Source organism: Pipistrellus kuhlii, unplaced genomic scaffold, assembly GCF_014108245.1.
Source record: "Pipistrellus kuhlii isolate mPipKuh1 unplaced genomic scaffold, mPipKuh1.p scaffold_m20_p_20, whole genome shotgun sequence".
Lineage (NCBI taxonomy): Eukaryota > Metazoa > Chordata > Mammalia > Chiroptera > Vespertilionidae > Pipistrellus > Pipistrellus kuhlii.
The window spans coordinates 9,330,036-9,355,295 of record NW_023425516.1 but is presented as its reverse complement, the minus strand read 5'-3'; the positions used below and the strand labels follow the sequence as shown (position 1 = coordinate 9,355,295).

Genomic DNA, 25,260 nt, shown 5'->3' with positions numbered 1-25,260 from the left:
ACGGTTCGATTCCGGTAAGGGCCCTTGCCAGGGTTGTGGGCTCGATCCCCAGTGTGGGGCGTGCAGGAGGCAGCAGATCAATGATTCTTTCTCATTGTTGAAGTTTCTCTCTCTCTTTCTCTCTCTCTCTCTTTCTCTCTGAAATCAATAAAAATATATATTTTTAAAAAATCGGAGTCCAGAATCTCTGTTCCAACCTTCTCTTCCTACAGCCTAGCTGGGACAGACAGACATGCCCACAGAGACTTAAGGCGGGGGGGAAGAGGGGGCCTAAAGGCCTGGCCCCCAGGCCTCCTCTCCCCCTGGCCTCTGCAGCCTGGACTCTGGGTTTAAATCCGGGTCCTGGGCTCCGGCAGCGCCGGGGTTAACGGTCCGCCTGCCCCGTGGAGGAGCTTTCTGCTTTATTTCAGCAGGGGAAGTGTGCACGGCCCGATTAACCTGATGGTTTCCTCTTTTCCCATAACCTCCAGACCCCCTCGGCCCGACTGTTTACTCTCTGAAATAAAAAATCTGCTGGTGTTTTTCTTTTTTGTGCGCTCGCGTATTTTGGGAGGCTTGCAGGGAGGAGGGGGGCGGGCTGCGGGGGGTGGGAGGGGAGAGGGATGCGAGGTGGGAGGGGCGCATGCCTCCTCCTGACCCGCCCCCACGCGCCCCCTCCAGCTGCACCCGACGGGACCCCAAGCCAACTTAGTAAGGAGGCAGTTGGGCCTCCTCTGGCTTCAGCCGCTATAAACACAGGGAACATCTGGAGAGAGAGAGAGCAAGAGCAGCCAGACACGGAGGAAAACAGGCTGTCTCCATGCACCCACCCCCACCCAGCCCGGCCCTACCCTCTGGGCCCAGGGCCAGCGTCCGCATCACTCCCCACCCCCAGATTTCCATTCACAGAGCCGGCCAGGCAGGCGGGGGGCTGACGCCAGGGCCAGGGCGGGTCCAGGTCCCCAGCCTCCGCTCCAGGACTTCCAGAAGAGGGGTCAAACTGCTTGAGTCAAATAGGAACTCGGTGCCCCAGGGACCTTTTCCCAACGCGGCCCAAATATTTGTGGTTTGCAAAAAGTTGAGAGAGAGAGAGAGAGAGAGAGAGAGAGAGAGAGAGAGAGAGAGAGAGTGTCCACCCCGCTGCAGCCCCTCCTCCCCAGCCCCCTGGGACTTCCAGTGCAATGCTGTTACTTCCGAGGGTTGGGGAGAAGCAGCATGGAATCAGGGGATGGCTAGGAGAATGCTGGCGTTTGCCTGTAACTCCTCAACTATCCCAGGGCTCAGCGGCTTCCTCCAGGTCACCATCCTTCCCAGGGAGGGACCTGAGGGGCAGGCCTTGCTGTTCTCGTTGCCCAGAGCGGCCTGGCACTCTGTGCAGACCCAGGTCGCCAGTCCCTAAGGGCTGGGCTTCTCCTTCTGGTCCTCACAGGCTGCCTACCCCTTTCCCTGGAAACCTGAGGCACCAGGAGGAGTTAGGTTGGCAGGTGTCAGGAACTTAGCCCTGGGCAGGAGGAGAGGGGGCAAGACTCCTGAGATAGGGCAGGAAGAAGCGAGGTAGCACTTATTAATCGCCTGCTGTAAGCTATGGCCACTGAAGTGTATCACCCTATTGAATGGGCACAGGAACTCTTTGAAATAAGTGTTAAGTATTGTGTGGACGGTGAGGGAACAAGCTCCCAGATGCTGTCTTGCTCTCTCCACTCGCCACCCTTAACCCTTTGCTTGGACTCAATACCTTTCAGCTCATACTCAGAAGCATGTGTCTAAAGTTCTTGTAAATCTACCCTGGCTGGTTTGGCTCAGTGGCTAGAACATCTGCCTGTGGACTGAAGGGTCCAGGGTTCAGTTCCAGTCAAGGGCACATGCTCAGGTTGTGGGCTTGATCTCCAGTGTGTGTGTGTGTGTGGGGGGGGGGGGGGGTTCAGGAGGTAGCAGATCAATGATTCTCTCTCATCATTGATGTTTCTATCTCTCCTTTTCCCTTCCTCTCTGAAATCAATTAAAATACATATATATGTAAAGATATTGATATCAAACAGCACAGGATGGCAAGCTACCAGGGAGCCAGGGTGGAAAGGGAAAGGATGGGGCAATGTAACATCGACAAAAAGAAACAAACCAGAGAAATAGCCTTCACTAATGTAGAAACCTCCTTAGCAGAAGCACAAAATCATAGAGCAGGTATGTAGGATGGGTTTTTCCATCTAGGTTCTCTTCCTAATTCTCTGCGTGAGCAAGGCCCATCTGTTCCGTCTCCTCTGGCCCTTCCTCTTTAAGCCCTTGGTCCTGCAGGGATGGGATGCTGGTGGACAGAGGGTCCTGCACTAACCCCCATCAGTGCCATCCCCCAGAAGTGGCCTGGGAGGGCAGTTGAGCCCTAAAGGTCGCCTTCTGTGAACTGGTTACAGGGTTACGGCTTTCTCCTTCCCAAACACCACAACCATCAAACCAGTTTCCGAGTGAATCAAGATTTTCCCAGAGAGAAATACTCCCCATGGCAACATCCCAGCAACCCACACACCCGCGGGATCTGGCCTATCCTGAAGAACAAAGAACCTGCGAAGGTCCTCCAATAAAGGAAAACACACCTCAAAGGAGGAAAGAGCAGACATGCGCAGCAGATAGGGTTTTAAATACTGTGTTTTGAAAGAATAAACCTGCTACGAGAATAAACATTTCACAGCAAGGTGGATCCCCATTTAACAAGCCTCTCTGGCATTCCCTCCAAGTTCCCAACACTTAAAAGCCAAAGTGGAGGCATCTGTTTTCCCTGCTGAAACTTCCCACCTGGGCGCCGATAGCCTTTCCAAACATTGGCCCAGGTTTGATCTCTCCCAGCCGCCTGCCTGCCTGTCGTCTGCAAATGCTCCGGGGGCTGACCGTGAACTCGGCCTCTCAATACATCCCCCACTTGAACCTCCAAAACTTATTCTTAAGTTCTACCATGTAACTAGTCAGTGCATTTTAGGGAGGTTTAACTAGTGAGATCCAAAGTCACACACTCAGAGTGCCAGCTTTTTGTCCCACATAAGTGTAATAGCTCATACAGGAACCATTTCTCCTGTCATGGAAATGGACCTCCACATACACACTTCCACACACGTTGCTCAGAGACAAGATTCTTGTCTTCCTTTGTCTCTATAGATCGGCTCAGTTCCCAGTATCTGTCACCAACAATGTTTAACCCATCACTCTTGGTTCACTTTCTGACTCAATACCCAGAAACTTCTTGTGCTCTCAGGCACTTCAGGACAATGTTATACTAGCAAACTGCTTGCTAGGTGATGGCCCTGCTTTAAGTCTGACATCTATTAACTTAGTGGATCTCAGAGCGTGGTCTCTGAATTAGCAGCCACAGCCCCTGGGATGGGTGGGAAATGCAAATTGCTGAGCTGTTCCCTAGACTCCCTGCATCAGCAACCCTGGGGATAGGACCCCACAGCCTGTGCTTTAATAAGCCTTCCGGGTGGTTCTGACACCATACGAACACCTGGTTTAGAGGAGGGAACCCAACTACAGAGGATGAGTTGCCTAGGGTCATGCAGTTAGGGAGAGCTAATGTGCAAGAAGTACAGATTGGCAGTTATAAAAAGTCGCAGGAGGTAAAACATAAGGAGTATAGTCAATAATCTATAAGAATAAAAGCATAATATGCAAATCGACCGAACAGTCAAACAGCAGAACAACCACGCTATGACACCCACTGGTGCCAGGTCAGGCAAGAAAGGTGTGATGCGATTGGTCGGGGGCTTGGCCATCGCCCCATGATCGCCCTGCAGAGGAAGGCCTAGGCCACCAGCCAGAGGGGAAATCAATTGGGAGGGGGCTCCATGATCACCCCAAAGAGGGAGGCCCAGGCCACAGAATCGGGGGCTGCTGCGGCAAGTGGGAAGGGCCTCCCTCTTTGGGGTGATCGATCATGGGCTCCTGGACTGTGAGAGGGCACAGGCTGGGCTGAGGAACACCCCCTCCCTGACTGCACAAATTTTGTGCACTGGGCCTCTAGTATTATAACTATGTGTGGTGTCAAATGGGTACTAGACTTATTGGGGTGATCGCTTCATAAGGTATACAAATGTCTAATCACTATGTTGTACACCTGAAACTAATATAATAGAGCATGTCAACTGTAATTTAAAATAAATTTTGGTGAAAAAAAACATATAAAACCTTAAATCTGTTTCCAGAGTCTGGATTCTTTACCATTATACAATATATACTTCCTTTCTCATGAAGAATGAAATAGAGGGTAGGATGTGAATGTGGGTAGATGAGGTTTTTACTTCATTCATTAACCAAAAACACACCAAGTTGCACTATACAAGAAGAAAACAAAATATTGTCTTCTTCCCCAAATTAAGGACTGCAGTGAATGAATCATGGACTCACTCCCTGGAGGCAAATTGGGTTCCCCCATGGCCTGCAGCTGCAAACTGCTTTCCACGCGAAGCAGCTATTTTGTAAAAGAGAACTTTGCTCACAATATCACATCCATCACTTTGTCTGGTTCAAAAGCAATTCATCCCTGAAACAAAAAAAGTGATTCCATAGACTCTCACTAGTAATCTTCACATTTCCTGCTACACCCCACTGTCCTTGGTGAGCCTCACAACTGTCAGGTGGAAATCAGTGAGGGCAGCTCTCAGCTCATAGCACGGACTGTGGTCCTCTGACCTGGTGCTCAGTGGGGTCCCAGATGTCAGTTTCCAGTTCCCAGTTGAAAATAGGCTTTGAGTGACTCCAGCTGGATCTGGGGGCCATTCTGAGCTCACTGCCTGTGTCTAAAAATGGCTTCCATCTACCCAGCCCTTTCAACAGGGCTGCGGATGGGGACTAGTCATAATAATTAATGGCTGAGAAATGCTAGTGAGTTCTAAGAAGCAAGGAGTAAGCAAGCGAATAACTAAAAAACAAAAAAACAAAAAAAACAAAACAAAAAAAACCCATGAATCTTGCTGTGATGGCTGAGAGAAAGGGCTGAGTTTGGGGGAGAGAATAGAGAAAGAGAACAGAGAGGAGGCAAGGTCAGTGGGCACCACCCCAGTCAGACTACACAGAGTAGCAGGCATTTTAGCCACGTTGTCTTCTGTGAGGGGCTCCATTGATTCACAAGGCTCCCCAACAGAGGGATGACGAGAAGCTAAGACAGAAAGGGCCCATTCATTCATGCAGAACTCCAGCTCTCCATCCCCATTGGCTCTCGCTAATGGCTCCAGGCTGATGGAGGGGGGGATGGAGGGTGAGAGAGACAGACGGGAGGAGGAGGAGGTAGAAATGAAAGAAAATGATGACTACAAGATTGTCACGAAGCAAAGTACAGCTGCACAGGCAACTACATGCAAGTGTGGCTTCTCTTTTTAGCTCAGAGCTAATGTCCTCTGATTCAGCTATTCTTCTCTTTCATGTCTTCTTCCCCTCTCCTTCTTGCCTTGTCTTTTTCTGGGCCTCCTTCCTCCCCCCTTCCCATTTATCATTCGTTTTCTCTTCTCAGTATTCGCCATCTCTTTACTCACACCCACCTTTGCTTTCTGTCCATTTTCACACATCTTTTCTTTCTTCTTCAGCACCCCTTTCGCTGCCTCTTATGCATAACAGGTTCTTGACTCATCTGGGTTACTGAGTACTCTCTCCCACTCACCTGGAATGCCCCCCCACCATTCATGCTTTCTCTCAGCTTGTTCCCGCCCTTTTCAATCCTCTGTCCCTTTGTGAATAGGAGCAAGTCCAGAGGAAGGGGCTAATCCTTCCTCCATGGCCCCTCCTGCTGGGTATTCCAGTCACTGACAATGTGTAGTACTTGGTGGGGGGGGGGGGGAGTTCATTCATCCCTTCTGAGAGCACAAAATGTGAGACAGTGTGGGGTGGAGAGTGGCCATGAGACTGAGGACTAGAAGGAAACTGGAGTTATAAATAGGACAGAAAAAGAGGGAAACTATGTAGAGTATTTTTTTCCCCTCTTTCTTCTTACTCAACACAACTCCAAGGAAATGTGCTGCAGCTGGAGAAATCACTGTCCGGTCCATGTCTTCCTCTCCCTTTGCTATAGCCCCACAGGCTCCTTCCAAAGGACACCCATCATGGAGGAGGGCTGGACTACAGCCCGGGAATAATCACTGCCTCTCCTTCATCTGGACAGCGTAAAGGCAATGGAGGGGCTGGAAAAGCTCAGAGGGTTTTTGTTTTTTGTGGTTTGTTTTTTTTTTTGTTTTTTTTTTTGTTTTTTTTTTGCCAGATATTTCCCTCAGAGGAAGCCTAAGAGCTACAGACAACATATTTGCCACTGAGGCACACGTCCCCCACGGAGGCTACTAGTCTTTCTGACTACAGTTGACAGCAACTGTAGATTATTTGAGGACTGGTCATACGTATCCCCATCTTCCCATCCTACACATCAGCACTAGTCTGAGTGACCCCCAGCTTCCTTCTTTTTGCAACCACAGAGAAGACAGGAAAAACATTAGATATCTCTTTACTCCACAACAGTGTATAGTAATCTACTTGTGTAATAGTAGAGATAGAGGCCTTAACATGGCTCAGTGGCTGAGCATCCATGTATGAGCCAGGAAGTCACCGTTCCCTTTCTGGCCAGGGCACATGCCCGGTTCTAGGCTCAACCCCAAGTATAAGGCATGCAGGAGGCAGCCAATCCATGATTCTCTCTCATCATTTATATATATATATATATATATATATATATATATATATATATCCATCCCTTCCTTTCTGAAAGCAATAAAAATATTTTTAAAATAGTAGAGATGAAACATAGATGTTCTATCTATGTTCTTCCTGTTTTTTGCATGTTAGCTTTCACCAGGAATCTACACACAGGCACAAAGCAAGATGCTAAGCCTTGGTGGGCATTGGAAGGAAGGCATGGGGGTCACTTCCCAGTTGCCTGGCGCTTCTCCAGGGCAGAATGAAGCCAATCCCTGTGTACAATATAGGAGGCTCGATGATACTGCTTTAGGTCCTTACTTTTTTGAAACAGCTCCATGTTCTCCACAGACCCTGTCTCCTTGTCCCTGAAATAAAAACTCTTTTACCTTGATAAGGAGATGTGAAAAGTGATCTTCACTTGGGAATGTATGTACCTCTCAGCTAAGGAAGAGAAAGAACATGTCCTTTTGCTACGAAGATGAAGCATTCTGACCTGGAGGCTGTGGGCGAGGTGGGGGAGCTCAGCTATGAATAAAATGTAGCCTATAGCAAGCAGGAGCTCCATCCTGAACTGAGAGTCCGAAAACAAGATAACTGTCATCTCTACCGAATTGGTAGACAGAAGACTCAAACCTACTGGTATTTAACAGGATTCAAGATTTATGCTAATCTAGAAACCACCATTTTGATCTTCATTTCATACAAATAAACTCTATTTTGTTTAGAATTTCAAAGGATCACTTGTTTCATCTCTCAAAATGTGAAGTCCTTAGGTGTCACCTGTGAATGGGTACAACGCTCTCCTGTCTCCTCGCCAAGTGGATAGGCAGCTGCAGGATTCGTATTGATGCTGGACGACTGAGAAACCAAGCAGAGAGTGACAGCAACATGCCTCCAACCCAGGATGATGCCAAGCAATGCCTCAAAGATCAATGCCCAATGAGTGGAGAGAACATGGGACAGGGTCATTGGTTCCATTATGCCCCGGAGAAGGGCCAAGTAACTACAAAGCAACTCCCATGCCTTCCTTCCACCCCCCACACTAAGGTTTACTGCATCTTGCTCTGTGCCTGTGTGTACATTCCTGGTAAAAGCTAAAGCATAAACAAATAGTCCTTTTATATCGCCACTGCTAGACAAAGTTTGCCATACAGTGTTGTGGGGTAAAGAAACATGGAACAACAAAAAAAAAAAAATGCATTTTAGTTAATTTCCAGTGGCTTTCACTCTATAAAATTCCTCAGAATTACCTTTTCAACAAGCAATGGAGTACTGACATGTCTTCGGCTAAGAATGTATCCTAAGAATAAAACGCAGGTTTTAACTGGCTTTTGGGTATCTGGATATATGATCATCGCCTGCTTTCATGAAAAATTGAACTTCATTTCTGAGTCAATTATTTCAGAATCCCCAAATTCAAGCTTTACATTTTGTATTTAAAACAAACCCCCCCAAACGGTAGCAGGTAAACAGAGGCTAATGGATTTGTGAGAAACGCAGTGAGTCCAGCAAAATAGAATTGGGGTGAGGACTTGGAGCTTTTCTCTACCCAAGTTCCCCTGAGGAGTGCGCCTCCTGTACACCAGGGGGCAGCAATGTTCCCAGCCAGCTCAGAGAGCCTGGAGTGCCAGGAGGAGAGGCATTTCTGTGAAGAAGCTGGGCAGAGGGAAAGCAGGTGTAAGAAGAAGCCTGACGTGGGTGGGCATGAGCAGAAAGGTGGGGAATCATGGAGAGAGAAGGCAAGTGAAGGAATCTATGCTCTGTAAGAGGCTGTGTATCCACCTCATACTCTGTGAATGTAACATTTCTAAGCCCTTTGTCAACAGCCAGGCTCAAAGGAGTAGGTGGCAGGAAATGCACAGGAGACAGAGCTATTCACAAAACGAAGACCCACGCCCACCTCTCCTTACTCCAGTCTATTCCTAGAGTGTAGTTTTCCTGTCCTTGGAGAACAAAGTAACTCAGATTGTTGAGAAGAACCTGGGGCTTTCCATTGGAGAACAATAGCATCCACACCCAGGTCAGATACAACAGCTGCTATTTCAGAGCGGACAGCCCTCACCCAGTACCCATTGTCCTCCAAGGCTGTGCTCTCTCTCGGCTGTTTGGGTTCCTACCTGAGCCGCAGTGTTCAAGACCGGTCGGAACTTCCTGAGTGGCCATCTCCTCCCAGAAGGAATAGCAAGTTCTTGGCGGGTGGTGATTGGACTGGAAGCCACAGGCCATTGGAGAATCTTCATAAGAGTTGAGAACTCCCTGCCTCTGGGACCAAGGAGGGAAAAAGGACATGTATTAAAAGGAAGGTAGATAGTTTAGCCTGAATGGAAATTTATTGCATAGCATTCAAGCACATGTAAGTAGAAATCATTCATAGATGCTAATAGAATAGAACCAGTTTTTGATCACCTCCCCATACCCGTGGTCAGCAAACTGCGGCTTGCAAGCCACATGAGGCTCTTTGGCCCCTTGAGTGTGGCTCTTCCACAAAATACAACGGCCTGGGAGAGTCTATTTTGAAGAATTGGTGTTAGAAGAAGTTTGAAAAATTTGGCTCTCAAAAGACATTTCAATCATTGCACTGTTGATATTTGGCTCTGTTGAGTTTGCCAACCACTGCTCCATACCACAACAATAACAAAACAGACAAACAAACAAAAGTCACAGAAAACAGGAAGCGCTTCTGACTTAGACTATGTATTTATTTTCTTTGTGCATGTATTTTGTTATTGTTGTTGTTGTTAGTCCTCACCTGAGGATGCAACCCCTCTGGTGGTATTCTCATCCCCAAAGGGTCGCTTGCTAACCCGCTGTTAGACCCTCAAATTGGACAACCTCTTATGGTCTGTCTTCCCTTCAGCTGCACACAAGAACTATTATGATAGATTCAGTCATCCACTATCTACACTCTCTTCTCCATTTTGCAACTGTCCATTCTCTTAAGCTCAGTGAAACTAACAGAACAGAATATGTTGGCACAGAGAAAAATAACAATCAAATCCAAAATATAGAAGGAGGTCTTATGCACATTCATTCTGACCATATTTTTATACTATTCATAGAATCATTCAAACTAGAGCTGGATGAAATGTACTTTAGGGCCTATCATCTGCCAACTGACCTAAGGGTGCTAAGAATGTTCTAATACTTTTGGGACTGACTGGAGTTGCCTTGAGTTAATATATCAGAGGCTGATGTCCTTGGCCTTCTATTTCCAAGAGGCAACCACAGAATGGAAATGAACAATGAGCCCTACCCGGTTTGGCTCAGAGGATAGAGCATCGGCCTGTAGACCAAAGGGTCCTGGGTTCAATTCTGGTCGGGGGCACATACTTTGGTTGCAGGCTTCTCCCCAGCCAGGGCCCTGGTCAGGGCGCCTGCAGGAGGCAACCAATCAATGTGTTTCTCTCACATCGATGTTTCTCTCTTTCCCTCTGTCTTCCACTCTCTCTAAAAGATCTATGGAAAAATATCTTCGAGTGAGGATTAAAACAAACAAAGAAATGAAGTAATGACAATTCTGCTGGCTCTTTGTGTTCAAGACAAAGTGATTTAGAGAAATCATCAATAAGGACACCTTCTTGAACACATTTCCTTAATTCTGTCTTAAAACTACTTTTGCTGACATGGTCTTTTAATATTAGAAGTTCCTTAAGCAAAGACATTAAGGTTTTCTCTTAAATCCCCAAGAAGCTATGAGTAGTTGGAATCCAACAATAGTTTGCAACAGATCAATTTGAAACACGTTTTCTAGATTAGCTGTGTGCTCTTGATATCTACCTATTTCCCATCTTCTTCTATTTCTCTGGAGTCTTTCTCAAAACTGAGTGCCAAGTATCAGGGTTCTAGGAAAAGGGTCTTGAAGGAGGACATTTTTATCCCATGGCATAAAAAAAAAACCTCTAAGTTGCCTGCCCTGTCTCCTTTGGGCACAGAGTTTGCATTAACCAGATCTTTGGGAGATGGCCATAGACCGTATAAGTAGAGACCAGGTAGATAAATGGTGGGTAGTTAGTTTGTCACAGGCCCTGCTCAGGTAGTGGAAACCTGAGGGGAACTTGAACTCAGGGTTGAAACTGCTAAGGAAAGGCCTCTGGAGGCAAGGTATGGTGGGCAGGGGAGAGATGGAAGGCAGGAGGAGGTGGTGGGTAAGGAACAAATCAGTGAGGTGCAGATCTGAGCCACGACCATGTGGCTGTGTGGTGAGTCAACTGAAGGCTTTGCTAACAGCCACGTGCAGGGCCAATGGAGTTTATGTGGTTGGCTTTGTTCACAGAGTCTGTCCTGCCCCCATACCAGGCTCTCACATTGTCAGGGATAGCTCACTTATTATTTTATCAATGGAGCTCTGTTTTTAAGACGAATTTGGTTTTCTATGTCCTCAGTGGATCCAGAGAAACCTATTTTATTTATTTATTTTTTGAGAATAGGTTTTTGAGGAGACAATGCACCCAGCCTGCCACGAACCGCAAGCATCTTTGCTTGCAGATGCCCCTGGAGCACCATGACCCTTGTCACCCAGACACCTGACAGCACAGTAGACATTTCACACACTGACCGAATGCCTATTTCATAGCGTCTGAAAGGACATTTTTACTCAGGAGAGCCACAAAGCCAGTACCAATTCATTGTGAAACTGTCGCAGTTGAGGAGAAAGAAGCGGGTTGTTAGTGGGTCAGAAATCTGGGCAGCACAGCCCCCACCTCACTGCTTTAGAAAGGCTCCACCTGATACAAGTCCTAGTGTCTTCGTGCGCACCTGCCCTTCCAGGCTGCAACCGGATGTGACTCCAGGTGATGCAAGTTACACCCTAGTCTATGCCACAGTTATTGTTTTTTTTTTTAATTTTAGGCTAAATATTACTCAACCTTGCCCAGACAGCATGGCTCAGTGTATACACACACACACACACACACACACATTCTAGAGGCCCAGTGTGCAAAATTCATGCATGGGTAGGGTCCCTAGTGGCTGCAGTCTACAAGCCAGGGACTAGCTTCGTTCCACACCACCCCCTGGTGGTCCTTGCACATAATAGCAAATGGTTGAGCTCCCACTGGAGGGTACAATTTGCATGTTAGGCTTTTACATATATAGATATACACATTATATATATATATATATATATATATATATATATATATATACACACACACACACAATATATATATATATATATCGAGAGCTAGTGAGTGACTTGTATATATATTATTGACTTCAGAGTTGAAGGGAGAGATAGAAACATCAATCATGAGAAATAGTCGTTGATCAGCTACCTCCTGCAGGCCCTACACCAGGGATTGAGCTCACAACCCAGGCATATGCCCTGACCTGGAATCGAACTGTGACCTCCTGGTTCATAGGCTGATGCTCAACCACTGAACAACACCAGCCAGGCTCTCTGCCATAGTTTTAAGGACACAATCTGACAGGTCCTCCCGCAGGTGATTACTGAAAGAAACCAGTGCACATCCCACACCTGCTCTATGTCAACTGGCTCAGCATTGTGCAGAGATGGTAGCATTTCATCCTCACCACAATAGTGCAAGATTCACATTTTTAATCTCCATTTCCTAGAAGAGCAAACTGAGGCTGTAAGAGAGCAAGCAAATTTCCAAAAGCCACATGGCTAATGAAATCATGGAGCTGGGAATCTGAGCTAAATCCATTCGATTTCAGGCTCTTTTCTCCTCCTACGTGCAACACGAAGTGTGTGGGGCTCCGTGCAGACTGCTGAGGACCAGTGACTGCCGTCTCATGAGAGCTATTGGTTGACTTATGGCAATGGGTATTCACGGAACAAATCCATAACATGCCAAGTATCTGGCTAGATGCTAAGAATACAATATGAGCAAGAAATGAACTTTATTCTTAGGAGCATACAAACAATTACACAGGAAATTACAGTGAGGAGATGTGACAGGGTTCAGAGCTGATGTGAAGGGAGCGGGGGGCAATAGAGGGGACTTCCTGGAGGAAGCAGACTAAAGTACTAACTGAAAAGTTGTGTAATTTTTTTAAAACAATTTTTTTTACTGATTTCAGAGACTGAGGGAAAGGGAGAGAGAGATCCAAACATCAATAATCAGTAAGAATCATTTATCGGCTGCCTCCTGCACACCCCACATTGGAAATCGAGACTGCAACCTGGTCATGAGCCCTGACTGGGAATTGAACTGTGACCTCTTGGTTCATAGGTCAATGTTCAAACTCAGAGCCACGCCGGCCGGGCAAGGTTGAGTAATATTTAGCCTAAAACACTTGGTGAAAGGCCTGGAGGATAAAAGAAGGAGATGACGTGCCTCACAGTACAGTTATGAAAGGAAGAATAAGAAGGATTTAGGCAGGAGAGACAGAGGTAAGGATTGTGGGGTTTGGGGGCAACGAGCACAAGGGAAGTGTGATCTGGGGCCGTGAGGATGCTCAGAGAGGGCTATAGGAGGGTCACAGGGCTGAGGGCATGAACTCCAGACAGTTTGGCTCCAGGAGTGAGGCATTGGAGTGAGGTGTTAGAGGAAGTGACATGGTAAATCAGGAAGTTCTAGAAAGCCTCATTTCACGGACTAGGCGGGAGCAGTAGGTGGGGAGGTTGATGCAGGCACATGTGTCATGCTACCCCTGGAGACTGGGGCAAAAAAGAAACATCAGCACCACTAATCAGACTTCACTTTACTTTTTTTTTTTTTTTTAAATAATAATAATTTGGCACTGATGTGATCTTCCCTTCCAGTTTGTTTCTCTTCAGTCAAACAGGCTTCAGTGCCCAGGTCTTTATCTCTAACCTCCATCCTTACTGTTCTTCTGCACAGGGCAGGGCAAAAGTTGTTTATATGGGAAATAACACAATCCTATATAATAAAAGGGTAATGTGCAAGTTGACTGAACAGCAGAGCAACCAAAAAGCCCACTGCCTGCCCCTTGCCCTACCCATCCCTGCCCCTGAGCTGGCCCCTGGACCCTGATCAGGGACAGGACTGGCCAGCAAACAGCCTGTGGTCCCTCGACCCCACCAGTCCCGCCCCTGAGAGCCCCCATTGGGTGAGCGGGCTGGATCCCACCAGTGCATGAATTCCTGCACTAGGCCTCTAGTAACTAATAAATACCAAAAATAATTCTGTGTTTCACATACTTACAACTGTGAACCCACATTTGTCCTACCCTTTACATGTCAGTGCACAAACTCCACGAGAGTAAACCTACCTTTTCTTTTCTTTTTTCTTAAATATATATTTTTATTGTTTTTAGAGAGGAGGGAAGAGGGAAGAGAGATAGAGATAGAAACATCGATGAGAGAGATCATTGATCGGCTGCCACCTGCATGCCCCACACTGGGGATTGAGCCTGTAACCCAGGCCTGTGCCCTGACTGACCGGGAATAGAACCGTGACCTCCTGATTCATAGGTCAACACTCAACCACTGAGCCATTCCAGCCGCGCCAAATCTGTTCTTTCTTAATCCACCACAGAATTCTAGGCTTTAGCCCTCCTGCAGAGCCATAAACATTTGAGACACAATAAATATTTATAGAAGCTGCTGCTTAAAAAAATAAAAATAAAAAAGTACACCCAGAGGTAGAGCAGAGTTAACCCTGGATGCATGGGCAGAGGGCTCTGCCATCACAGGCACAATCTATTCGTCTCGGGATGTCACAGGTATTCACGTGCTCTAGCAGGAAGACAAACACACCTGCATGCTGGGAGCCTGGGTTCGAGTCCTGCTCTGACCCTGAGGAGCTGGGTAACCTCCAGCCAGGCTCTTAACCTCTTTAAGTTTTTGCTTCCTGAGGAGGCTGGCCCCAGCGATCTCCAAATTCCTTCCCGGACTTGAAGCCTTCTTTTTGCTGATCCATCCACATTCTTTCTCCTGACCTTGTGACTAGCAATCTCCACTCCACAGAGAACCACCCTGGGCTGGGGAAGCCTGTAGCCAAAAGCTGTCATCGTCATCATTTGGATTTGTGGCCTACAGTGCCCCCTTAGCATGCATGCAAACCTTCCTTGTGTTTGACTTCCTTCTTCCCTGGAGCCATCCTCAAACACTGTTTGTTTTTAAATGTATTTTTATTGATATCAGAGAGGAGGGGAGAGGGAGAGATAGAAACAGCCATGATGAGAGAGAATAACTGATCGGCTGCCTCCTGCTTGTCCCGCACTGGGGACAGAGCCCACGACCCGGGCATGTGCCCTGACCAGGAATCAAGCCATGACTTCGTGGTTCATGGATGGATGCTCAACCACTGACCACACACTGGCCAGGCCTCAAACGCTGTTGTGACCCCTCTTTCCCTACTTTTCAGTAGACAACAGTGAAGCTTAGAGGACATTCCTGGCTACTGAACAGCGGTAGGAGCTCTCGCATAGTAGCTGCTCAATAAAAGTTTAGGCACCAAGTGGACAATTTCTCAACTTAAGACCTTTCACCTCCAGACAGTTTGGCTCCAGGAGTGAGGCATTGGAGGCTGTGATAGAGGTAGTGACATGGTGAATCAGTAAGTTTAGAAAGCCTCATTTCACGGACTAGGCGGGAGCCGGGCAATGCTGAGGAGAGGCAGAGCATCTATGTCCTCGGAGGGACCCTGGTCACGTCTGCTTCCGGAGGGCACTTTTGTCCTGCTGCCTTGAGTGGCCGGAGGGAAGGGGGCCGAAGAGAAATGGTCCTTGGCTTAGTGCTCCCAGCAGGGAGGGGAGTGGTAGGGAGGGGAGTGGTAGGGAGGGGGAGGGCAGTGCAGCCACTGGGAGGCAGGAACAGACAAAATAGGAAACTCTCAAAGGGCAATTTAATTTTAGCCTCAAGGCCAGGAAATTCTTTTCAGAACAATAAGAGTGATGGGCCTGGGCCTTGGTGAAAGGGTAGACCTGACCTAGGCAGGTTTCTGAAAAAGAAAACATCCAAAGTGCAGAGAGAGGGCCACGGAAGAGAGGATTCTAACCTTCCGTGGAAGGCTGTGCGTGGCTCCTTCAGGACCACAGAGAAGCTGGCCCCGGGTGGCACACCCAGTCCTGCTGGCATGAGCCCATCAGCCTGAGACCATGGCCCCTCCACTCTTCACAGGCGCAGTGAAATCGGCTGATGGTGGGAGCTGGGCAGTGCCAAGGGCTCTGAACCCCAGACCAAACCGGATGCCTGGACTTGATGCTTCTTTGCTGGGAGATCTCGGATGAGACAGTGCCATTTGTCAGCTTCTACTCACTTAACATGGAGCCTTCAGACTCCCAGGCCTCCAGGCTGACAGCCTGGCAACCCTCAGGAGAGGGTTGTGGGCATATCCCCAGTGGGGGGGGTGGAGTGTGTGTGTGTGTGGGAGGCAGCTGATCGATGTCTCTCTCATCGATGTTTCTAGCTCTCTATCCCTCTCCCTTCCTCTCTGTAAAAATCAATAATATATATTTTTTTAATTAATTAATTTTTTTTAAAGAAGGGCATTGCTTCCCCACCCACAGTGCAGGAGGGCTCTATTTTCTCCACCTCCTTGCCAATACTTGTTGTTTGTTGAGTTATGATGATAGCCATTTTGACAGGTGTGAGGTGATATCTCAGTGTGGTTTGAATTTGCATTTCTCTGGTGATTAGTGACTTGGAGCATCTTTTCATATCTCTACTGGCCATCTGTCTGACCTCTGTGGAGAAGTGTCTATTCAGGTCCTTTGCCCATTTTTTAATTGTATTGTTTGGCGGGTGGGGTGGAGGATGAGAGGGTTTGATTGGTGCTGAGTTACATAAGTTCTTTATAAATTGTGGATATTGATGAACCCCTTATGAGATGGGTTCATCAATATCCACAATTTATAAATGGTGACTATGTTCTCCCATTCAGTGTGTTGTCTTTTCATTTTGTTGCTGGTTTCCTTTGCTGTGCAAAAGCAGCCACTGTGGGAAGCAGCATGGAGTTTATCTCAGACATTAAAAAATGGAACACTCTTGTGACCTAGCAATTCCACTTCTGGGGCTCTCTCTAAAGAAACCCAAAATACTGCTCCAAAAGAATATATTCACCCCTGCGTTTAGTGCAGCGTTGTTGACAATAACCAAGATTTGGAAGCAGCCCAAGCGCCTATCAGTGGATGGGTGGATAAAAAAGATGTGCAACACACCAGGCTGGTGGGACTGGGTTGGTTGGGCCTTATCACGTGCACCAAAAGGTTGCTGGTTCGATTCCCAGTCAAGGCACACCCCCTGTAGGGAGCATTCAGGAGACAGTGGATGGATGTTCCTCTCTCACATCAATGTTTCTCTTCCTCTCTCTCTCTCTCTCTCTCTCAAAATCAATAAAAATATATATATTTTTAAAGCTGTGGCACATTTATACAATGGAATACTACTCAGCCATAAAAAAGAAGGAAATCTTACCCTTTGCCACAGCATAGATGGACCTGGAGAGCAGTATGCTAAGTGAAATAAGCCAGTCAAAGAAAGACAAGTACCATATGGTTTCACTTATATGCCGAATCTAACGAAATAGAGACAGATTCAGATACACAGGACAGACTGACAGCTGTCAGAGGGGAAGGGGGTTTCTGGGCTGGGTGAAAAGGTGAAGGCTTAAGAAAAAAAAAATCACATAGACACAGACAATGGTGTGATGATTATCAGAGGGAAATGGGAGTGGTGGGGGGGGAGGTAGAAGAGGGTAAAGGGGAAATAAATGGTGATGGAAGGAGGTTTGACCTGGGGTGGTGAACACACAATACAATATACAGATGGCGTGTTATAGAATTGTACATCTGGAATTTGTATAATTTTATTAACCAATGTCACCCCAATAAATTCAATAAAGATAAATAAATAGAGAAAGGCGTTACCTCCCAAGGAGGCCCGATTAAACTGCAATTACTCAAGATAAGAGAACAGGGCTGTTGACACCGTGGGGTTTAAACCACCAGCTGATTACGAGAACTTTGATCTGGTGGCAAGAGAGCTGTTTCTCGTGCAGGGCAGTGATGAAGCAAGGCGATTGCTCAATAAAAATGTCTCCATCACTCCCCCTGAGCCCCATCTTGTCCTGACAACACCCTTGTATGGACAACAAGTGGGATCGTCCCTACTCCTCCCTTCATGTATCCACCCGACACAATCGCCAAGTCCCGAGAGAAACGGAGAAGAGACTGGGAACCTAAGGCAAGGGAAGTAACTGCAGACCCCTTTGGGGCAGGCACTGGACCAGTATTCTCTCCCCCACCGGCACCATGACCTCACGTCTATTTCCCAGATGAAGACACTGAGGCTCAAAGAAGTTAAGGCGTTTGTCCAAGGTCACGTGGCTAGGAGCAACAGACCAGGTCTTTTGGACTCCAAAGCTCACATGCTTTCCATGATAACTGGTCTACTGGTCTACATGATAAGGCTACATTCCACAGCTGCCTGGTGCAGGAGGCCCACGAGGCCCAGGACTGAAGGCATCTGTGTCTAATGCCTGGAGCAAGAGGGGCAGGAGTAAGGCAAGTCCCTTTCTGCCTCACCAGAGTCAGAAGGTAGAAATAGAGGCATGTGTCCGTTCATCCATCCATCCATCCATCCATGCGTGATGGAAGGAAGAAAGAAAATGTACAAAAGAGAGTGTGCTCAAGCCATGGCATGATTGGCAAGATCTACAGTCAATCCCAGAGGCCTCTGTGGCAGGGAGCAGTGTCTGAGGGCAGGTGCTTGGAGCTCACTTCTGCAGTGCACTGAGCTCAGCCCCAGGCCCTGGCTACTCCCCTCGGCCATCACCACACTACAGATTCAGATGACCCACCGGTACTGGAAGTACCAGTGGAACAGCACAGGGAGGACGAAGGCCAAGGCCTAAACCTGCCAATCACTGTCAGACTCCCTTCTGCCCCCTCCAAGCTGGCATCCAGCATAGACTTGAGAAGATTTCCGTGCCCTATTTATCCTGTGATCACTTGTCTATAATAGCCCTGATTTCACCTCATGTTGCTCTAAAGTTTAGAGTCTAAACTATCAATGAAGTGTCTGATAAGTGTGATCCCATTTATACAATGTGGAAATCTTTCATATAATAAATTCACATGTCAAAAAAAAGCTCTTTTTTGGGCAGTTTCTGAAACCCTTGCTTTCATTTTAAAAAATACAAAAAAACATAGTCACCATAGAAAGAGCATTTGATCCAGAAAAAATGGCATGTTTTCAATGCAATCACTCCACCTCAAAATACAGGGGTGCTCCCTCCACCCAGGACAAGCATGTCAAACTCGTGGCCTATGGGCCGCAACAAATATTTTTGTGGCTCAGCCAATATAACGGTATGTGAGAAACATTTTTTTTAAATTCATAACCTATTTTTTACAAAATCCTGTTATACATAATTATTAATAACGAACTACAGTGTTCATTAATGACTGATGACTATAATTGTGTTGCATTAATTTCCCTTCCGCACCTTCCTTGCAGGCACACCATTTCTCCCCACTAACACTAGCAGCGAACATTTTAGCAGCCAATGGCCATGACATGAGTCTCGGACTGACTTGTCGGGTGTGCGCAACAGGAAATATTTCGCTTTCGGAGAATAAGAAAAATAGGTTTATTTGCATTACACTTATTAATTTGGGCAGTTATTCAGTGTCTAGTAAGTTAATGTTCGAGAAAAAATATTAATTTTTATTACACTCTTCTATTATTTTATGTTCACGACAACTCATTTATTTCAGCCCTTTGTATTTAGCATGTCTCTATCAAAATAAACCTACGTTTCTATGAAAATGGAAGCTTTTGCTTTTTGCTTAATAAACTTAAACCTTGTTTATCTGGCCTATGTTAGCCTTCGAGTTTGACAGGCTTGACCCAGCGTCTTATCCTAGGAAATACTGGCATTTTGGAAAATCCATTCCTGCCCCAGCAGATTGCTGCATCCCTGTGGGGAGGTGAGTGGGCAGTGTGGTTCCTTCCCTCTGAAAATTCAAGGTGCTTCCTAAATCTGCTTGGCCCCGGGGGTCATGGATCCCCGGGGACCTCCCCCACATGTCCTCTTTGCTTGCGAAGTAGCCAAGGCCTGGGACATGTTTGCTCCAAACCAGGAGCGGCCCATCCCTCCGTTCCTGTCCTCCCCCAGTCCTGCTGGCTCAGGGGCGCGGAGGAGAGGATGACGCATGAGAGGACCAGGGACCAGATCTGCAAGGGACTTCCAGGGCTCCCCGCAGCCTCGCTAGGGTAGCACAACAGGAAGGAGCGCTTCCTCCCCTGGATGAAAGGGTCCCTGACACACAGCCCATATATGTCCCTGGCCATGTCACCCCCTCCCACACACTGGCCAGACCACTTCCAAAAGTGTTGTTTCCCTACCTCCCCAGCTGTGACATCACGTCATTCATTGTAGTCTCTTGAAGGGCTGACCTTACAAGGGGGAAAATGTGTCCTGGTTTTGACAAGCTGACCCTGAGGCGAATGATGTGAATTCTGGGCGAAATGGCGACATTAGTTTCACATCTGTTGCCGAGACTATGCTAAGCATGCTTCTGGTACAGCACAGGAACAAACAGCGCTAATGCTACCTCTAATTGGAAAATAAAGAATCCAAGATTTAGTCACCTTTAAAGATGAGAAAATAGTCTTATCCTGATTTAGAAGACTGTTTCTTGCACAACAAATATAGTGTGCTAAGCAAAACCCCTCATAACTTGAATATGTTCTCAGGATTTTTGTTTGTTTGTTTGTTTTTAATATTTCTCTTTCTAAAGCAATAATTTAGCCCTAGCTAGTTAGGCTCAGTGGACAGAGAGTCAGCCTGTGGACCGACGGGTCCTGGGTTTGATTCCAAAGGTCAAGGGCACCTACTTCAGTTGCAGGCTCCCTCCTGGCCTGAGCCCTGGTCAGGGCTCATGCAAAGAGGCAACCAATCAATGTGTTTCTCTCACATTGATGTTTCTCTCTGTCTTTCCCTCACTCTTCCACTCTCTCTATAAATCAGTGGGAAAATATACTCCGATGAGGACAATAAATAAATAAATAAATAAATAAATAAAGGAATAATTTACGAGTTAACAAAGACCTGCTTTGACCAGTCTGTACACACGGCATCATCATCCTGCCTTCAGAGTTGGTCTGTGGCTGCTCCAGGCCAGGGCTTCTCAACCTGCCCACTACTGATGTTTGTGGATGGATCATTCTTTGTGGTGGGGACTATATTGTGTATTGTGGGTCATCTAGCTACTTCCCTAGCCTCTACCTTCTAGATGCCATTAGCATCTTCATCTCCCAGGTTTTGACAACCAAAAATATCACCAAATACCCTGCTGGTGGGGAATGACACAGCTAAAATTCCACTGCCCTCATGGTTTTCCTTTTCCCCTCCAACTTCCCAGACCTGGGACCGAGTTTCTATCCTTGGTGGCCCAATCTAACTGAGTCAGAGACCAGGGCATGAGACGGAAGGACTTGATTTATTGGATTAAGCATCGTGGTTTGGCTCCACCAGAACTGAGAAGATGGTGCCCCGGCTCTGGTTTCCTTGTCTGGGGAAGTTAGTGAAGCTCTGCTCATCCACGAAATCTTAGGTTGGATTGAAAGCATAAAACTTGCCGAGACCGGTTTGGCTCAGTGGATAGAGCATCGGCTTGGGGACTGAAGGATCCCGGGTTCAATTCCGGTCAAGGGCATGTACCTTGGTTGCGGGCATATCCCCAGTAGGGGGTGTGCAAAAGGCAGCTGATTGATGACTCTCTCTCTCATCGATGTTTCTAACTCTCTCTCTCTCTCCCTTCTTCTCTGTACAAAATCAATAAAAATATATTTAGGGGGAAAAAAAGAAAGCATAAAACTTGCTAGTTTCTCTAGCGCCAGTGTTACAATTTTACATCCTGAAGAGAATTTACAGGTTTCTCTGGCTGTGTATTATATTCCAGCCTAACATTAAAGGTCATCCATAGGGGCTGGTTTATTGAACTTGAAATTGTACTCATAAATGTCATTGACTGATTTATTTTCATTCGAGAGAGTGTGTCTAAGGAAGTGAAAGGACTCTGTTGGTTCCTCTATGTTCTAGAATGTTGCCTAACCAGTGCCAATGATGGAGAAACTGAGGCCCAGAGAGAAGTTCGGCGGGAAAGAGCTGGGCCAGTCACTCGGCAGTCTCTTACCCAACCCTCTTCGTTTGCCCAACAGCGTTGAAATTTGCAGTGAAAAAGCATCCCACATGTTGGTAATGCCTTTCATAAATAGATATCAAAATATCTACTTATTTTGAAATGAGTAGAAATCATTCCAAATACATTTAAAATATCCAATGTATCCAGTTGGCAGGGAGCTCTCTTTCGTTCAAAATATGCAATTTTGAGTAGACTGGATTGTTTTAATCTCCTGTAATTTTCAGATACCTTGTCTAGGATCATTTAACATTATATCTGCAATTTGTGTACCCACAATACGGTTTTTATTGAAGTAGCTACAATAAAATAAATACAAATTCTTGTGGCCTAGGTTTGCTTTAGACAAGTCCTTAATCTTGTTTATTGGATTACACTACTGGTAAAGAGAATTCACATAAGCTGGCTTTTTAATCTACTTTTCCAAGTTAACGACACCTTTGTCCCTGACATCACAAGATTCCTGTTTATTTTAACACATCTCCACAATATCATAATTAAGAAAAATGTAGTGTGCTTTGTGTTGACCTTAGACAATAGCGTCTGTGGGGGAAATGGGAGGAGTTGTTCCCTGCCAACTTCTGCAGCCTCTTGTGTGACCTTAACACACAAGGTTTTTGGCAACTCCTACTAAGCAAAACCGACTGGCCTGTGTGTGTGTGTGTGTGTGTGTATGTGTATGTGTACACACTTTAAAACAGATTTCTGATGTAAACTGTAGTCGAAACCTTTTCCTTCTTCCAATGTTTTTAGAACAGTGGATATTTATATGAGAACAGAAGCCTTCTTATAAGAAGAAACGTCTCACAGAGCAGCCAGAAGAGATGCGCTCTTCCCTTAAACATAGAGTAGCTGTTGAGTAATTCATGTTTCATTTCTACAGAAAACAGTTCTCAAACACATCCGATCTTTCATTATAGGATTCCAGTAACTTAAGGATACCGGTGCTTAACTTAAGACACCAGCGCTAAACATTGCACAGAATCTCAGGCAAGACAGTCAGACCGGGGTCAGGAAACAGCTCTGGTGGACTGGTGTTTATTCAAACCCAGAAATGTCCTGGGAAGGGTTAACAACAAAACTGTCCATCCATTGCCATAGCAAGTACAAACCATTCCACATCTATGATGGCTGTCCTTGCACCAGATAGAATTTAGAATGACTAGTGATAGGTACGTCTGCTAATATTAAAGCTTCATTTACCATTAGAATCAATGAATGAAAATTAGGGGATCTCTCTAAATTTATAAGAAATGTATCCAAACATTTCTGCTGATCAGCACACAGTTCCGGTGAGACTCCTCCCCTGAGGTCAAGAAAAGTCACAGTGTCCTGGTTTAAAGCTTCTTGACCAAGCTCAGTCTAGAATTCATGAAATTTTTCCTATATACCAATTATCACATTTCGTCTCTAGTTTCAAACTCTATAACTAGAAAGCTTGTGTTATTATTTAGCTTTTATGTATGAAGTCCAAAATAACTCTCATTGTGCCAACTATAGGTCGAAGGTCCATCAATCAATACATGAAAAATCTTCACCAAGTGAGCTGAGCAGTAAAACATCACCTGGCTTATTCCCTTCATCGTGTTTGAGTCATATTCTCTGAAACATCAACACTAAAACATTTTTATCAGCCAATCTGTCAGTCTTGGGTTTTTACTTGATATGCTGATATAAAGACATAATTTTCCAATCCAGCACTTCCAAAAAATTCCCAGGGGAATCTACCTTTGGAGTTGGAGCCCTGGCTCCTCGGAGAGGTCAGGATGCAGAAGGCAGAGGGTGGGGGGGGATGGAGAGAGAGGCTGGGGATGCCAGAGGAGGGGACTGCAAGAGACCCTACTTACCGCCACCATAGGACGCGCTGCTGGGTAAGGGGCAGGGCCACTCACTGCAGAGTCCACAAAGTAGCTCATCTTGCTTTCTGCACCTGCATGGGAGAAAGGGTTCACTGAGCCTCTGGACACACCAGGGTGTGCACTAGAAACCACCAGATGATTCCAGTCTTAGAGCTGGAGTCTCCTTAGGGACCATCAAGTTCACCTCTTTGCGTTAGAGGGGAAAAAACTCAGGAAGATAAAGTGACCGACCCCCAGCAACCAGAGAGCAGAACATAAGAGAGCCAGTGCTCTGATGGCAAAATAGCACAGATAGCCTCTGAGTGATGCAGAAAGCAAGCAGTGAAAGAGTGTAAATCACACCCTTTGTAGGGTTTCTTGGCAAGAACTTGGTCTTGTGTTTCTTTTTTAGGAACATTCCTCATCCATTCTTCACCCTCCCTCCACTCGACCAGGCCTGGCACACAGTGGGCACTCAGCGGTGCACAGTGGTGGCATAAACTAGTTGATAAAGGAATAGAGAAAAGATGGGAGAGAAGAAGAATGGAAAAGCTCTGCCAAACAGACATGTGAGGCAGCACCCAAGACACAGAGAAGCAGAGGGAAGCCCTGGAAAGGGGTTGAACAGAGGAGGAGGGCTCTTAAAGAACTCTTGTTGAGCGCTTTTATCTACACCGAGAGTCTAACTGGCAAGAAAGCCTGAGGAATGTCCTGATGGAGGGACTTTCCAGCTAGCTGGGGGTTATCAGAAAAACCATTTCTCTATCAAATGCTTCTGTTGACCCAAATGCTATCTAAAGTGCATTAGTTCACACACTTTCATAAATTCAATGTCATGTACTTTTAAAATGTCCTTCTTGAATCGTTTAGGAGATTAAATTTCTAGGCATACCATTCAAAGGCCAAATTCCTATTGTTAGGAAGTAACATTTTAGTTTCAACTTAACTGCTCCCCAGTTTGGATTTGTCTGTCCTTATCCTGTATCTTGGCTAATGTGTAAAGCCCTCACAACTCCCAAGAAAAATAAAGACTGCTATGTGTTATACTCAAGTTGCAGCTTTGGCTCACCATTTCAGTAGAGCATGACAGCCCATGAACATACCTTCTTTCATATAAAATGATGCCATTATACAGTCTGAGTGATAAGAAATGATCCTAAGGGCTACCACAGAAGATGCTAATGTCATATGATTGAGAGAAGTAAGCTAACAACTTCTGGAGATATAACTTAGCTCAGAAGTAGAGTTTTCTCCCCCAAAGAAGACAAAGTAACATGAACTTTGTTACTTTAAAGAATGTCGATGAGGAGGAGGAAGAGGAAGAGGAGGAGGAGGAAGAGGAGGAGAAGACAAAGGGTAACTAGTCCATGCTAATCAAGATTTCATGTCTAACCCTGGCCAGTGTGGCTCACTTTGTTGAGCATCATCCTGTGTGCTGAAAGGTTGATGGTTTGATTCCAGGTCAGGGCGCACATGTCTGGGTTGGGGGCTCAATCCCAGTTGGAGAAGTGCAGGAAGCAGCCAATCAATATTTCTCTCTCACATCAATGTTTCTCTCTCTCTCCCTCTTCTTTCCTTTCTCTCTCTAAAAATCAATTTTTCAAAAAGATTTTTGTCTAGTTTTTCAAAGAGTTGATCACCACTGCAGCATGGTGCCCCCCTCATCCCGGGAGAACTCCACAGCAACACTGAGGAGAAGAAAAAA

The 25,260-nt window shown here is 46.2% G+C and overlaps 1 protein-coding gene across 3 annotated transcripts in view; it reads right to left on the bottom strand.

Annotated features, from left to right (window-relative positions):
- Nucleotides 1-23,647, bottom strand: part of ETS1 (ETS proto-oncogene 1, transcription factor) — a 118,360-nt gene extending 94,713 nt beyond the window's left edge. For 2 of the 3 annotated variants that reach the window (XM_036448942.2, XM_045585450.1), the window contains exons 1-2: nucleotides 23,565-23,647; nucleotides 8,757-8,901 (exon numbers count right to left, since the gene is read on the bottom strand). In XM_036448942.2, the coding sequence (XP_036304835.2) occupies nucleotides 8,757-8,901; nucleotides 23,565-23,633 (214 nt within the window). In that variant the 5' untranslated portion in view covers nucleotides 23,634-23,647. The remainder of the gene's footprint in view (nucleotides 1-8,756; nucleotides 8,902-23,564) is intronic. The other variant, XM_045585449.1, reaches the window with a different exon arrangement.
- Between the last annotated feature and the right edge of the window lie 1,613 nt (nucleotides 23,648-25,260).